The sequence below is a fragment of the Ambystoma mexicanum genome, chromosome 10 (genome assembly GCF_040938575.1).
Source record: "Ambystoma mexicanum isolate Mex_15411 chromosome 10, UKY_AmexF1_1, whole genome shotgun sequence".
NCBI classification, from domain to species: domain Eukaryota; kingdom Metazoa; phylum Chordata; class Amphibia; order Caudata; family Ambystomatidae; genus Ambystoma; species Ambystoma mexicanum.
The window spans coordinates 309,777,971-309,793,836 of record NC_090932.1 but is presented as its reverse complement, the minus strand read 5'-3'; the positions used below and the strand labels follow the sequence as shown (position 1 = coordinate 309,793,836).

At 47.8% G+C, this 15,866-nt stretch overlaps 1 protein-coding gene across 5 annotated transcripts in view; it reads left to right on the top strand.

The window, feature by feature from the left end:
• Positions 1-15,866, top strand: part of GIGYF2 (GRB10 interacting GYF protein 2) — a 2,415,541-nt gene that overhangs the window by 1,300,372 nt on the left and 1,099,303 nt on the right. For all 5 annotated transcript variants that reach the window (XM_069617902.1, XM_069617899.1, XM_069617900.1 and 2 more), the window contains one exon: positions 4,858-5,054. In XM_069617902.1, coding sequence (XP_069474003.1) covers positions 4,858-5,054 — 197 coding nt within the window. The remainder of the gene's footprint in view (positions 1-4,857; positions 5,055-15,866) is intronic.

Below are 15,866 nucleotides of genomic sequence, written 5' to 3'. Positions count from 1 at the left end.
CCTAAAAAAATGGGTAGAAAGCAGAAAAGAGAAGCTAACTGAAATAGCCTGCACAGAAAAAGAGCTAAAGGTAAACCCCAATTGTATTCAACGAAAAATGGAGGAGATGGACTGGATCCACACAATTGAGAAAGGAGTAGGGAACAAACTTTTAACTTGTCTCCCTCCGATCTGTAACACGCTGAAAAGACCGCAAAACTATTGTATCAAATTTCCGGAAAAAAGATTGAGAAACTTGTTCATGAGAGCTAGATTAAATCTGTTGCGAACGCACGAAATTATACCTATTCGGGGATTGTCGAGCGACCACGGATGTCGCCTATGTAAAAAGGCAGCAGTGGTAGAAACTCAGAAACATATGGTGATAGACTGCACTAAAATCAAACAAAACAGAAGCACATATCTCCTACCACTGATAAGAAATCAGTGGATGCTACAAGTAGATCATCTGTGGAACAGATTAATCTGAGGTGAAACTACCAGATGGACAGTGGTCATGGTCAAATTAATAGAACTGGCTTTCCAGCAGATTAACCAGACATCGACTTCAACTATCTCCCAGTCGAACTATGAGCCATCCAAGTGATTATGGTGAAGACGCAATCCCTGGTTTACGTACGCAAAAACAGAAGGATTTGATAGCGGACGGGAGAGGACAAGATAAGTGAAGATACAAAGTTGGTTCGAAATCTTGATAACTCAGGTTCACTGGAGTAAAATTCAATAAAAAAAAAATATATATATATCTATCATGTATTTGTCTTTCACAATTCATTTCAAAACATATAAAATATACATCAATGTTTCTTTGATGATTTCTGCCAACATTTTTTCTTTGTTTCAAGTTCTCCAGCATTGGTATGTTTCATAGATTCACCCTCCCACCTACCCTGCATGTCTCATCTTTTGGCTCTTACTGCCACTTGCGAGCGCTGCCAAATCTGAAGATGGCCGACAGGGGAGGCGCTAGGGGGGGAGGTGTTCCTATTGGCTGTGAGCAGGCTTGATTACTAATTTCTCTAATGACTAGGGAGTTTTTAGCAATAATAGCCACTCCACCATCCTCTAGTGTTAATTCTGTCTTGCGAAAAACCGAGTAGTCGTTGGGGATGGCCAAAGAAAGGGTTGGACCTGATGCAGGATGCAACCAGGTTTCTGTGATGGCAAGTAGATCAAGATCTTTAGTAGTGATCAGATCACTAATGTCAAGCGCCTGGACCATGAGGTATCTAGCATTCATTAATGCCCCTTTGGTAGGTAGTCCTGAGATTTGGCTAGTTTTGATCGATAGGCACAAGGTCACTGGTGGTGCATTGTGTGTGTCTGATGGAGAGGTGGGTTTGTTGACAGTGTGAAGAGTACTACAATATATAGGTGGGTCTAGGTAGTCCGGCATATGTGAGCAGATTTTCTTTCAGCAGTCATAGTATGATCTGTGTTAGTGAGGTCACTCTCGGCCAACATGGTATGTTTTATATAAGAGGCCTGTTTAGAGTCAATGTGAGTCTCTGGATGTATGCTGGAGGGGCACAAAGCACAGGTAGGTGATATAGAGTGGGGCAATAATCTGCCTAGGAGAGTAGCTTCAGTCATGACGGATATAGTTGGCCAAGGAAGGGTAACCTGTTTAGTGTCTTTGGACAGGCTGGAATGTTCTTTAGAGGGCAGTGATGTGCTGGTCCGAGCCGGCCTGATGGGGACCAGAGGGGCTGGTTGATTGAATTTGTTAGGCAAGATTGTATGAGGTACCCTTTGGGTGTACTACAATAACTCTGACCTCCTGGCAATAGGGACCCAACCTTTGGTATAAATCTGAACTACACAGGTTGGTAGTGTGGCTGAGCAGCCAGGCTTATCTCAAGAGTGGTCAATGTGAGCAATAATATTGTGACAGAGTTTCATAGTACAGATATCCAAATAAGCACTTGTACTCAAGGTTTCTTGATAAAACAATTAATTTATTTCACAGTCAGTTATATAAGCCTTCTTCAGAAACGGGGCAAAACATGTAACACTTAAATATACTTCAAAATCACTCTTAGTTTCTCTGAATCAGATTACTGCCATTGGGGAAGGCACACACACTTCCTACACCATCAGGTGACTTAAATAGCTAGGACACTGTGGACATTGATTTATCACTGCTACATTTAGAGCAATACTGAGTTTGGGTGCAAAGGGGGTAGGGGGAATAAAACAAAGGTTGACAAAGCACTCATTGACTGGTAAGTACTTTTAAAACCCTCCAATGCAAAGTAAATTAACCCTTTCATGGGGGAAAGGTAAACACCCAAAGTCAGAGGTAGAAGTCGCTCAAGGAGCAGGGACAGTCAATGTTAGTTGAACAAAGTCAAGGGGAGATGAAGATCTTCTTTGCAGGTAAGTAAACATCTTGCACAATGTTTTTATAAAGGTTTGTAGAAATAAGATTCACTTGAAGGCTCACAAGCCGTGAGGCTTGTGAGGGGCAAAGTTAAAGCAACCCTGCCAGGGGCAACCAAGACAAGTCTCCACTCAGAGCAAGTAAGGCTACACAACAAGAGGTAAGTTCTTACACTTTACAGTACCTTTGTTTAGAAGAACTGGTTCCTGCTGACTTCTGTACCTGTGTGGCTCTGCAGATCCTGTTGTTCCTGTTCCTCAGTCATGAGGACAAGAGGGAGGACTTCTGGGGACTTCTGCAACACAATGGGACCGTCGGCGGCAGCAGCAATGGGCAAACTTCAATTCAGCAGCACTTCGGTGTTTCAGCTCCTGGCGCTCGGGTCCAACTTAAAAGCAATGCACACAATCTGGTGTTCCTCTCCCTGGCACTACGGTTCCAGCAGCAGTGGCAGTACAGCCAGCTCAGAGAGGATGCCCAGACGGGCTTACTTTGGAGTTGATTGATCCCACCAACTCAAGGGGAGAAGTCATCCTTGCAGGGCTTCTTTAGTCGAGGCAAATTCATCTTTTTTCGCCATTTCCTGCTGGAAAGTTCCTCCTTGAGATTTACTCTGCGCGCCAAACCAGGTTTTGTCCCTTCGTTCGTTCCATCTTTGGTGGGATTCACTGACGAAACTCGCCTCTGGTTCCACCGTGTCTGGTAGGTCAGGAAGCGAGGGAGGTGCCTGACACTTCCTGTGTTTTATTCTCCTTGGTTACAAGAATGCACCCAAAGGTGATTGGGTGGAGGGCTGTACTCGAGGACTGCCACCCTGCTGTGTGATTGAGAGCTAGGCTGCGAATGAATGGGAGAAACCTGCATACAAGGCAAGGCTTTTTGGCTTGGAAGGCAGTCGAACACTGGACGAAGGAATCCGAAGAAGAACTTGGAAGCGGCATCTACTGCAACTACAGGACTGTTGGATTGCCCAGTGAAGCACTGCTGCAGTGCTGAAGCTCCGAATTCGCCTCGACTGGAGAAGACCTGCAAAGGACGACTTCTCCCCTTAGGTTGGTGGGATCAGTCGACCCAAGATGAACACATCTGGAAATCCTCTCGGAGCTGGCTGTACTTCCACTGCTGCTGCAGGAACCAATTGCCAGGGAGAGGAACACCAAAATCGAGTGAGTGTTTTTAAGTCAGACCCGAGCTCCCGCAGGATCCTCCAAACTCCCAGGAAGCAGGATTGACCAAGCCTGAGCCACCTCAAAGACTGCTGGACAAGGAAAAATTCATGAGCATGTGAATCCATGCCAGACTCCATGCTGGAGAAGTCCATTAAGGTATACGAGAACCGCGGTGGTGCTATTTGCGAGAGTCACGGAGAGAAGTGCTGCTGATCTGAAGTTTGCCCATTGCTGCCACCGACCTTCAATTCGTAGTGCAGGAGTCCCCAGGCGCCTTCCCTTTTGTCACCACGGCTGAGGCCCAATGACAGGATCTGCAGACCTACACAGGAACAGATGCCAGCTGGAACCAATTTCTTCTAACCAAAGGTACTGTAAAACTAAGAGGATTTAACACTTGTTGTGTAGTCTTGCTAGTGCTCAGTTGAGACGTGTCTTGGTTGCTTTTGCAGAGTTGCTGCAGCTTTGCCCCTCACAAGCCTCCCAGCTTGTGGCCCTACAGTGATTTCATTTTTATACGAAGACCTCTCAAAGATTGTGCAAGACGTTTTACCTTCCTGCAGGAAGTGCTTCAGCTCAGCTAGACTTTTTGCTCAGCTAACATTGGCTGTCCAGGATCCCTGAAAGACTCTTCTTACCTCTGATTTTGTGCTTGGCCTTTCCCCCAGGAAAGGGTTAATTTACTTTGCATTGGAGGCTTCAAAAACTACTTACCTGCATCTGAATATTTGTTAACCATTGTTTTATTCCCTCTTCTTCTTTTGACACCAACCTATTGCTCAAAATGTACCAGTGATTTTAATGTCCAGCTTCCTAGTTATTTGTCACCTCAGGGTGTAGGAAGAATCTGTTTGCCATCCCAAATGGGTATTTACTAAACTGAGTGTGTGTATTTTGACGTATATTTTTGTTATATATATAAAGGCTTATTCAACTGTTGATTAAATAAATTAATAATTGTTTAGTTAAGAAACCTTGTCTGTACATGTTTATTTGAATAACTCACTTTTACAACCCTACAGCTCACATTGACCTATCTTGAGATAAGCCTCTCTGCTCACGCACTCTATTAACTTGTGTAGTGCATGCTTATACCAGAGGTTGGGTTACTATTGCCAAGAGGTCAAGGCTGGTGCAGTCTCGCACAGGGTTCTGCATACAATCTTGCCTAACATTCCATGTTGAGATTTAAAATAAATTGTAACTCTGCTTTATTTTTAGTATTAGGTTCTGTACATTTTGCACAAGCGCCTTACGTGATGTCCCCAATTGGTTCACTAACAGTAACTTGGCTTTTCTTTGCAGAGGTGGTTCCTGCTGCTGTCCAACCTGAGAGACACAACCCCTTGGATGCAGCTGCTGCTAAAACTCCTCTTTCATCTCATGTGTCTCGTCAAACTAGTGCTCTACGGCAATCCAACAGTCCAGTGACAGGCGCTCCAGGAATGGGCAATATTTCCACAGAAATGGAAGACGATGATGGACTCAAACACCTAGAACAGGTAAGGGGGGCGTGATTTCTATGTTGAAGAAATTCCTAAACTCAGTACGAGAGGAACCACAGGTTCAGACATTTAGTGTATGTGCTTGGCTGAGGAGTCAATGGGGTGAAGCTATCATCTGTGGGATTATGACTGAACGCCTCAAAGTCAGAATCCCCCCCCCTAAACCGTAACGATAGGCAGACCCTGTCTGACATATATTTCCCACACCAAGGGAATGAGCATTTGAACAGAGCTTAACTAGGAAGTGTATTTTTCACACACTTCGAGCATTTAGATGTTTTTTCTTTTGATGCAGAGATAAAAATACACCTTGAACAGTTGGGCCTCTAACTAAGTGGATGTTTATTGACATTTGTAAGAAAAAAGTGTTTTTTTAATGTATATATTTTCATTTTTTATAAAGAATCTTTTCCTTTTTCCTTTCCACTTTGGGTTCTCTGTGACAACCAGCTCTAGGTCTTCACACCTGTTCTAACACTGTGTCTTCTGCACCTCTTATGGGTTATGTATCCACTCTATCCTTATTTGTAGATAACTACGGCATACTGAACATTTCAGATGTATATCCACGACGCAGATATGAACATGTTGAGCATTATAGTTTGAAATGTTTTGTACTATTCTAATGCAGAGATACTATTGATTAGCAATACATTAGTTTCATGTTTTATGAATACCTGCTATTGGTATGTGTTTTTTTTCTCTGGCACCAAAATGATTCTATTCTGATCTAATCACTACTTTTATTTTAGGTTGATACAGTAAGGTTTAAAATCAGTAACCACCTCAATATCGACCGGCTGCAGCAGTTTTTTGATTTTGTTTAATTGAAATTCCTAAACTGTACAGCTGTCGAACACCCTGAGCTTTTTGTTTTTTTCTGACTTGTGTACTTATGTTTTTCCCCAGTGAATCCTAATCCAAGGACTGATCATGCCATTGACTCTGTAGTATGCCTCCTGTGAAACCTTAGGTCTCTCTTTTAGGGCGCCCCAAAAATACCCTGCTCTCCCAGTAAGTAACTTTGCACAATTAGCAATGCATCACTTTGGGTAGTGGTGACTTGCTTCTCCAACATGGAATCTTTCATGATTCACATGCTCATGAATATTCCCTGTTGTCAGGCTTGAAATCCTCAGCAATATTAAACCAGTTTAGCTTTAAAGCTTTATAAACTGTTCATTGCTTATATAGGATATTGCTGTAATGTTGGGTCATACTGCCCCAGCCAATGGTGCTAGACCTCCATAGCTCCACCCCTGGTGGCCATCGTCAGATTTTTTTAACTTCATGTTTACGTGTTGGCAGTCCTCGTGTTTCGCTACTCGATATATCTACTTTTTCGTCTATTTTTGGTATAGCTTCAAACTTTTTTTTCAGCATTGCTCTCATTTGGGACTGACGGTAACGGGGATCCGTTACCAGTGAATATATGAACATCGGAACACCTGACCAAGGACTAATTCCAATGCATGCACATACCGACGCACTGACCTTACTGTACTGCTCTACTCTCAAAAGATGCTAGCCCAAATGCCGGTACCCACACTCTGTTACAGCACTCTGCCGCTCTCGAGCTAGGTCCGTGCTTTAAACAATAAAATAAAATATAAAAATATATAATCGGGAGATCTTCTAGATGTGAGAAACCCTCTACACGACTTTGAGGCCTACTCCACGTGGCATGGTGTATTCCAGCAAGAAGAGCCTTTTTAGGCCTTGCTCGAAGTGTCACCTCAGGAACATTTTTGTGGACAATCAACATGAAAAATGTGTATATATTGACATGCCCTTTGACGGCATCGACCTCTTCGGTAAAAAGGTAGACGAGTCCCTTCAGGCAATCAAAACAGACACTGACACTCCTCCCTTGGCATCCTACAACAGCGAAAGCAGCCCTTTCGCTCTAGTAAGGAAGGATTTTCAAGTTCCACCAGAGATTATCGGCCATCATATCGCCAACCGTCTTACACCACCTTGCAGGAGACACGAGGGAGATTGGAGGCGTACAAGGGTTCAGAGATGGCACAGAGCCTCCCGTGCTCAAGTAAGCCTGACCAGTGTCAATTTCCCAGTCCCCACTTCAGCAACCCAGGGGGAGGCCGGTTATCGCAGTTTGTCTAACAGTGGCGCAACATCTCCACTGACAAGTGGGTGCTCAATATTGTTCGATGGGGTCACACCCTCAAACTTCTGGGCAAGTGCCTTTCCATTCCACCAACAAACAAAAAGGAACAGTATGTGCCACTCCTCTTACAGGGAGTTTGGTGTCTGCTTAAAAAAGGGGGGCTGTAGACTCTGTCTCATCGCACCTCTGAGGCTCTGGAGTGTACTCCAGATACTTCCTGGTGAGAAAGAAGTCCGGTGGATAGAGCACCATCTTCAACCTCAGGCAGTTCAACACGTTACAAAAAATTGCAAAAGTTCCACATAGTCACGCTGCAACATGTTCTCAGAACAGGGAGACTTCCTCTCCTCTCTGGATTTGTAGGATGCCACTTCCACAGTCTCATACACCGAAAGCACAGATCCTTACTTTGTTTCATGGTGCAAGTCGAGCATTACCAGTTCAAAGCTCTACCCTTTGCGTAAAATCAACTCAGTGTTCACAGAATTGCCTAGCTCTGGTGGCTACCCATCTCTGCCGTGCAGGCATTTACGTCTAACCCTTCCTAGACGACTGGCTAATACGCACCCCCTGCAGCACAATGAAGAGACCATCTGATGCCTGACTGATGACTAGCCTCAGAGGAGCGAGTCCATGCCACAAGGTCCAGCAGCTGTCCCCTCTCCAGCTAACAGTTCACTCCATCAAGTCGCTACTGAGGATGTCTTCCTGCATTCCTCGGGTTCCCCACTGCAGGTTGCATATGAGAAATCTTCAGAAGTTCCTAGACGCCATGTGGAAACAGGTGTCGGGCTCCTGGAAAGACCAACTTCAAGCTCAGCCAGCGTTTTGCTGAACTCTAAAGTGGTGGAGTCATCGACAACACCTCACACCGGGCTCCCCCTTTCACCCACTGGTGCATCAGGTCACAGTGACAACCGATGCCGCCCTGGAAGATTGGGGAGCGCACACAGGAAACTTCCACGCCAGAGGCCTTTGGCAGCCGGTGGACATGTTGATTCACATCAATGTGTTTGCACTCTGAGTGGTGTTCAACACAACAAAGTGTATTTAGGCCAGAGGAAGTATTTCATAGACCCTGACTACTTCTAGGCCTTCACAGGTTACAACACAATGTTCCCTCAGCCAGGGAACTTGCATCCCTTTCCCTGAACAGTTTCCCAATGATGCACAACAAACATTTCCTTTGAACGCCTCTTCTTGGTTCATGGAAGGCTTATGTCTGGTTCACTTTCCTGCCAAACCTACCCCAGGAAATAACTGATAGTCTCTGCTATGCTCTTCCTTTTTTATCTCCTTTGCTCCCAGCACCTGTGCTTTCTTGAATGAGGTTCACCTTATTTTTAGACTTTCATATGGGTGCAGGTCCCAGAGTCACAGTGATGTAATGAACCAGCTTGATGTACTCTTCTGCCAAGCATAGCTTTCTCTCTCATCTATCTCTATTGCTTTCAGGTTCCCAGATCCTCTTATTCTCTGGCTCTTGTATGGGTGCAGGTCCCAGACTCTCAATGCGTGAACACAACAGCTTGGTTTACTCTCCTGCCAAGCATGTTTGTCTTGCTTAACTTTTTTTTCCTCATAAGGTCCCAGACCCTTGCATATTCAGGCACTCTGGCACCAGAGCCTCGCATTCTACTCTTTGTGCTCATTCCCCAGCTTTACTGGACCTCTAGCCCCTCTCGGTCTGCCCACATACCTTTGTGCTTGGCTCATGTCTTCCGAGCAGTGGGACATCAGCATGATGCTCTGGTAGCGTCCAGTCACCTCGACTCGTCGGTTGCAGCTCTGCAGACTTCTCTCTCGGGATACCTCTTCACAGTACGGTATTTCCCGTGGTCCTGGTATGCCCAGGGGTGGTTCGGGCAACAAGCTGCGTCGTCTTCATGTCCTGGACTATGCACAATCAACCTCTGTGCACAGCGTTTTCTCTCCCGTGCTGTGGAAGACGCTTCAGCGTATCTAGCAGTTCCTCTCAGGATGGGGGTGGATCTCCTTCACCTGGTTTCCTTGCTCTATTTTGTATTACTTTGGTCCAGTCGGGTACGGTGGAAAACTAGACCTCAACAGTTCCCTGGAGTAATCTTCCTACTCGTAGCCATCTTCTTCCCAGTACTTGCCTTCCATGGATTGTTAGTGCAACTTTGATCATCGTCTTCCTGATTTGTAGTCATTGTTTTAGGTTGGCTGACTTTAGAATGAAAGATATTGCCACTGGTTGGAGCAAGGGAAGAAAGGTTTTTCTTTGGAAAAGGAGGGCGTAATAAAGCAGAGGTATAATGCGTTCTCGGGATATGGTTGTCCCTAATTCCATAAGCGGCTTCCTTTCCCATGTGGCCAGCCCCCTGCTCACCAACCCCATGGAGTTTATTGTACTGTGGATGCACTGCCTTGGCCCCATGGGAAAGGTCTCCCCTAAGAGGAGAAGAGACAACATCCCCAGATTCTTAACATCATTCAGAACCCAGCTACAGGGCAAGGTGGTTCGCCTCTTCACGGACAACACGACCACCATGTTCTACATGAGGAAGCACGGAGGTACCCGCTGTGCCATTCTCTCCAAGGAGTCTCACATGCTGTGGAACTGGGCGATCTTCCACAGTATGTTCCTCATTCCATTTCATCTGGCCGGAATCCAAAACACCATAGCGGATTCACTCAGCAGGGAGCTGCGATCCTGCCACGAATGGGAACTCAGTCAAGACCAGGTTCTTCGTCTTTTCTCTGCATGTGGCCGTCTACAGCTAGACCTATTAGCGACATCGGCCCACTCTAAGTGCGCCCAATTTGCCAGGTCACAGGGAGGGGGAGGTCCAAGTGAACCCAGTCGGCAGAGACTGCGGTAGGTGCAGGGATAGCCACTCTCTTGGGTTATTCTAAGTGCAGTGAAGGTGGGTGAGAGTAGGGCCCTGAGGCAAGTGCGAGAGAGGACTGGCGGGGGATCCTGGGACCGGTGAGGCTGAGGTGCACCAGGCGACCAGTTAGCAAGCTATAAGGAAGAGGAAGACAGATGGAGGGAGCAGAGGGCTAAGTTAGCAGGGTAGAGGAAGGGTGAAGGAATAGAAAAGGAAGGAGGTCAGGCTCAAGACAGAGGGTGTCATGAGGCTATTCCAGAGGGAGGCCACTGCTGAGGATAAGGATCTTCCCACCAAATCTCTGCTTGGATAACGGACTCACTCGCAGAAGGTTGGAGGTAGACGAGCGGAGGGCCTGTGAGGGACGGTATTTAGGTAGGCAGCGTTGCAGGTAGGTAGGTCCCAGAGGTCTTGAACTTGATCCTTGCAGCCACAGGGAGCCAGTGAAGAGATTTCAGCGCCGGAAAGATGCAGTCCCTTGGCTTGAAGCCAAGGTTAAGTCTTGCGGTTCTGTTCTGAATGAGTTGCAGAGGGCGCAGGCAGACGAAGGGAGGTTGAGGAAGAGGCTGTTGCAATAGTCCAGCCTGGAGAGGACCAAGGCACTGGAGACAGTGAGCCGCTGGGAGAAAGTGAGAAAACGAAGAGTACCTTTGAGGAGGTGTAGCTAATAGCTAGACTTTTTGGAGATGTTAGAAATGTGAGAGGAGGAGGAGAGATTGGAGTCGAAGATGACTCCAAGGTTTTTTGCCTCGCAGGTGGGTGCGGGCGCAGGGCCCAGGGATACCGGCCAGAGCGAAGGCAGGAGTAGGGGTCCCAATGAAAACAATCTCAGTCTTACTGGCGTTGAGGCAGAGGTCGTTTGCAGCACACCATGACTGAATAGCGGACAGACAGTCAGGTATGAACGAGGAGGAGGCAACGGCTGAGGGTTGCCTGAAAGATAATTGCATGTCATCCGTGTAACATTGGAAGTTGGGGGTGAAGTGGCAATCACACGTGCCAAGGCAGCCATATAGATGTTGAAGAACCCAGGGTAGAGGTTAGATACCTGGGGAATGCCACAGGCTGCGACAGCAGTAGTCGAGAGAAAGGCTCCAAGTTCCACCTGGGAAGGGCGGTCAGAGAGAAAGGAGATTATCCACGCCAGAGCCTGACCAGTGATTCCCAGGGTGTCTGAGATGTGCGATCAGGATGTTGTGGTCAACCGTGTCGAAGGCAGAGGAGAGGTCAGGGAGAATGAGGACAGGGGGAGTGTTAAAGTCATGATTTGAGAGCAGGTCTTCACGTTTGCTCAGAAGAGCAGTTTCCGTGCCTCTGGATGCTCTAATGCCAGACTGATGGTCATGGAAGCAGCCAATGGATTCAGTGTGGAGGGTCAGCTGAGTGATAGCCAACTTCTCCCGGAGTATGCCCAAGAAGGGATTGATGGAGATAGGGCGGTAGTTTGCCGGAATGGAGGGGTCGGCAGATTTTTTTGAGCAGAGGGGTGCACAAGGGAGTGCTTAAGGGCAGTTGGGGAAAACTCCAGTGGAAAAGGGAGAGATTGCAGAGATCAGCCAAGGCTGGGGCTTTGGCTCTCCCACCTCTCTGGCAGAGAGAGCTTTGAATTCACTGGACGTTGCCTGTGTGTTGAAGTTCCATCTCGAACGCACTAAGTATCTTTGTAAGATTTTGCAACGCTTTATGCCATTTGGACCTGCTGATAAAGGGAAAGACCTGTCGCAAAATGGAAAGACTTGTCAAAGGCTTCCATTTTCAGGTGGCTATTTGGCTGCATTTCCCGTTGTTATCGGCTGGCAAACAGGCTGCTGCCATTTAAACTTAAAGCACAGTGGACTGTGACCTCTACTTGGCATTCCTGTCTGATGATCCCTGGCTCGACATCTGTAAGACTGCCAGGTAGAGGTCTACCCACACCTTCATGAGATTCTGCTGCGTTGACAGGAATTCCAGGGAGGAGTCCCTTGTCTGACAAGCAGTGCTTTGCACCTTATTTGCTTGAGGTAAGTGTTCCAGAGGTGAGGGCCATTACTTCTGTAGAGCTGTGCCGCCTTCCATTGGTTGTGATATATGTACTGCTCTGTATTTGTATTCGGGGGCATGTGAATACATGAGATACCCATGCTGGAGAACAGGAGTTACAGTTAAGGAACGTGTTCCTTACTCTTTGCATCTGTGTAGGTTCTCCAAATTTGGAAGCCTATTGCTGTTACCTCAGGGGTGCCATTTAAGAACGGGGAGTGGGGCCTGTGCAAAAATTCCAATGCAAGTTTCTCATTTGATCTTCGTTCAGTTGCCCATTTTGGTCATGATCTCTGCATGCACTGAAGTCCAGAGCAGCAGCTTGTCAGGACCTCACCTGGCTGGTGAATGAATAGCATGTCTGGTACTTATGGCTAGAATCCATGTCCTGAGTGAATGCATGGGAGGGATTGAATGTGGTAATGTTAAGGATGCACCCTTTTCCAGTGAAAGTTGACTTAACAGTTTTTTTTCTTATTGTTTTTGATAAGGGCATTAGTCAAGCCACATGGAGACTGACTTTTATACTAACTCAGTTGGGTCTGGCCTTCAGAATGCACTGAAAAAAAACAGGGACTTAGGCTACCCCACCTGTCTAACACTGGCCGGGTGTGGATCCAGCACACTTTTAACAGATGGGGTAGCCCAAGTCCCTGTATTTTTCAAATATTTCTGAATTCCCTCATGACCTAGGCCCCCCTTAACAAAAAAGAGGGCCACACAACCCCCCTATATTACAAACTTCAGAATGCACTTACAGTACCTATTGTCGATGTTTGTACATGTGTCTTTATTTTGGTTTAATGTGGTGAATCACCGACATTGCCTACCTATCGTAGCACAATTTTGGTCCCAGTATTGCTGATGCTCGTCGTGCCTTTCATTATGCTGTTGACCATTTTGCCACTCAGTGGCTTCTTTCCATTCAATGGGGTGGGAGCAGCCACATCTTCACGTGCTGTCCACAGCCACACGGCGAGTGGTGGGGTATTTTCAAGCACATGGGCCTTCAGATGCCAGTCACACACTATAGTAACATTGAACATGGGGTTAAATGCCTACCCTTGATAGTTTTGGGACCCTTGGTTGAACCTGGTGAGAGTCTTGTCACCTGGACAAACTCCTCATCGACTGGGTGATCCCTTAATCAACTAGGTCCCAGGATTTAATCTGCACAGCTTTTTAGGTGCTCAGTAAATGGTTTATTTTACACCTTTAGCATTTATTTTCTGTTTGTTTGTATTCATGTACTGTTTCAGTTTTAATTGCTCCGCTGCATTTTTATGCACTCTTACTACTCTTGCGTCCCTTCCCCTTTTCTCCATACTGTATGGGCGTCCCTTGCGAGGGACTTGAGATGGAACATTTTTCACCAGAAAAAATCTTCTTCCCCTTTAAATTTAGAGGCTCATGGTGGGGTGGTGGGGGGGAGCACGGCCCTGGGAGCATGCACTTGCCTGACTACGCCCACCGGCGCCACTCCTCAGTCCCCTTTTCTGTGCCGACGAGAGCGGGCCAAATTCAACAGCGCTCCTGGGTTTGGTTTCGGCCATGAAATACCAAACCCTCTTCCCCGTATATTCCTTTGTCTTTTTCTTTTCAATTAGATACTTGGTCCTCCAACGCCACGCCCCTTCCCAGCTCATGTCGACTTCAGCAGGTGTCCAGCCTGCGAGGTGCTCTTCGCTACATCCGACCCCCATGACCTTTGCCTCCGCTGCCTTGGCCTCGACCACATCTGGCAATGTTGTTCCACGTGCGACGGACTGACCGCGACGGTCTGGCTCAACGGGCACTAAAGAATAGGCTAGGTAGGTGGAGGGAGTTCTTCCAGAGTCACCTCCAGAGGACCTAAAGGACTTCGTCAAACATTCCTTGAGGCAGAAGGAAAGGCCTCTATTGACCATCGCACCGCGTAAAGGCGACTCCTTCCCAAGGAAGCGAGGAAGTGCCTGAACGGGAGGAACCTGTTGGGTTCTAGCACCAGCACACATACCGAGGCTAGTCCAGCTATCGGCATCACGGCCGAGGGGTCTCTGTATCCTTCCGGGTTCAGTGCTGAGTGACCGCAAGGTTCTTTTACCAATGTTACTCCCGAGGTGCCATGCCCTAGTACCGGTATCCTGTCCGTGGGGGAGCATTAACGCAGCACTACCGACAGCTCTGCCAAGAACAATACCCCTTCCAGGTCACGGCCTGAGGTGCGGGATAGGCCTTTTGTTCCAACACCATGCGTCTTGGATGGTGCTGGTTCCAGTGAGCCAGTCACTACGACTTCGGCACGTGGCACACAGCTTGACAAAATGGCCGCCGCACCAGACAAAATGACAGCTCGTCTGATACCCCTCTTGCGGAGTGGGTGGAGGAAAGAGTCACAAGGTGGGACTGGTGTCAAGCATGGTCTAAAGTTCATCGATCAGCAGCACAGAGCAGGTGTCCCCTGAACCCCAGGCAGTGTGTGCCCCGTCCCCAGTTGCCCTTAGATACTCCGTCAATATCACCTGCCACCTCTACAGCCTCCGAAGACAGGTTCTTCGAAAGGTTCCTAGGGCTGATGCAAACTCCCCAGATGGGGGCCATCCTCTGGGATGCCATCAGGGACATGCTCTCCCAGGTCGCCCCACCGGCACCCATAGTCATTCCTCCTATAGCTCCGGTGCCCGACATGCCATCTTCAGCCAGGGCCTTCCACGAACGCCTTGCAGGTTTGGCAGAGTATTTGGGCCTTCCTCAACCTGAGGTAGAGCAGCCCGAGGAGGGGGTCTTGGCAGAAGTCCTCACCCTAAGACCCCCCCTACCAAAACGGGAATCCTGATGCAGAAAGACGTAGTTGCCCTGGGTATCCCTTCATATTATCCCCACCAAAAATATCACCGTACATATGGTCGTTTGTCTCGCCATAGGCGATATATTTTGGGGGGGAGGGGATAATTTGTGGAAGCGGGGATGTCCCCTGCAGGGTCCATGGCTCAATATCACTGTAAAAATATGGCGATATTTTTGTATCATATTTTTGCGTGCATATTAACACATCGAACAGTTGCCCTGGCCAAGAAGGGGTGGCTCAAGCCGCTCCCGACCCAGCCTGTCAATTGCGCCTAGACGCCAAGTACAGGCAGATTGAGGGAGGGGGGCGCACTCCTGCTTTCGGCACATCCTCAACAGCACTCTTCCGCAATAGCTGCAGCGTCAAGCCTCAGTCGTCCTCTGCCACCTCGCCCTCAACGCTGCTAGGCAAGGAGGAGAAGTTCTTGGAGGCGTACGGGGAAAAAGCTGTACTCCAATGCCTCCTTGCACCTGTGTCAGACCAACGCAGATGCCATGCTGGAAGCCGCTAACCAAAGGCTCTGGGGGGAAATTGCAGACTTTCTCCCAGAACTTCCGACACACAGGCAAGCACACTTCAAGGCGCGATTAGGAGAAGCCAGGCTGGTAGCGCAGGACATAATGGAGTCCACCGTGGCGCACATTGATACCTTTGCCCGGGCCATCTGCATCACCATGGACATGAGAAGTACAGCTTGGCTCTGGGCTACGAAGTTTCATCCCGATGTCCAGGAACGCATATTGGACCTTCCTTTCGAGGGTAGTGACCTGTTCCACTCCAATACGGATGAGGAATTAGAAAAAAAGAACAGTTTGCAAACCGCAAAGATTTTATTGTTATGAAGGCCACACCCAAGGCCTACACCCAGTCGCAGCAACACTCCGACATGGGTGGGCGTTTGGCGGGTGCCAAGGGTTCCTAGAACAGGGGTCCAGACAACCTGACCGTTCTCAGACTCCGCATCGGAGGAAACAACA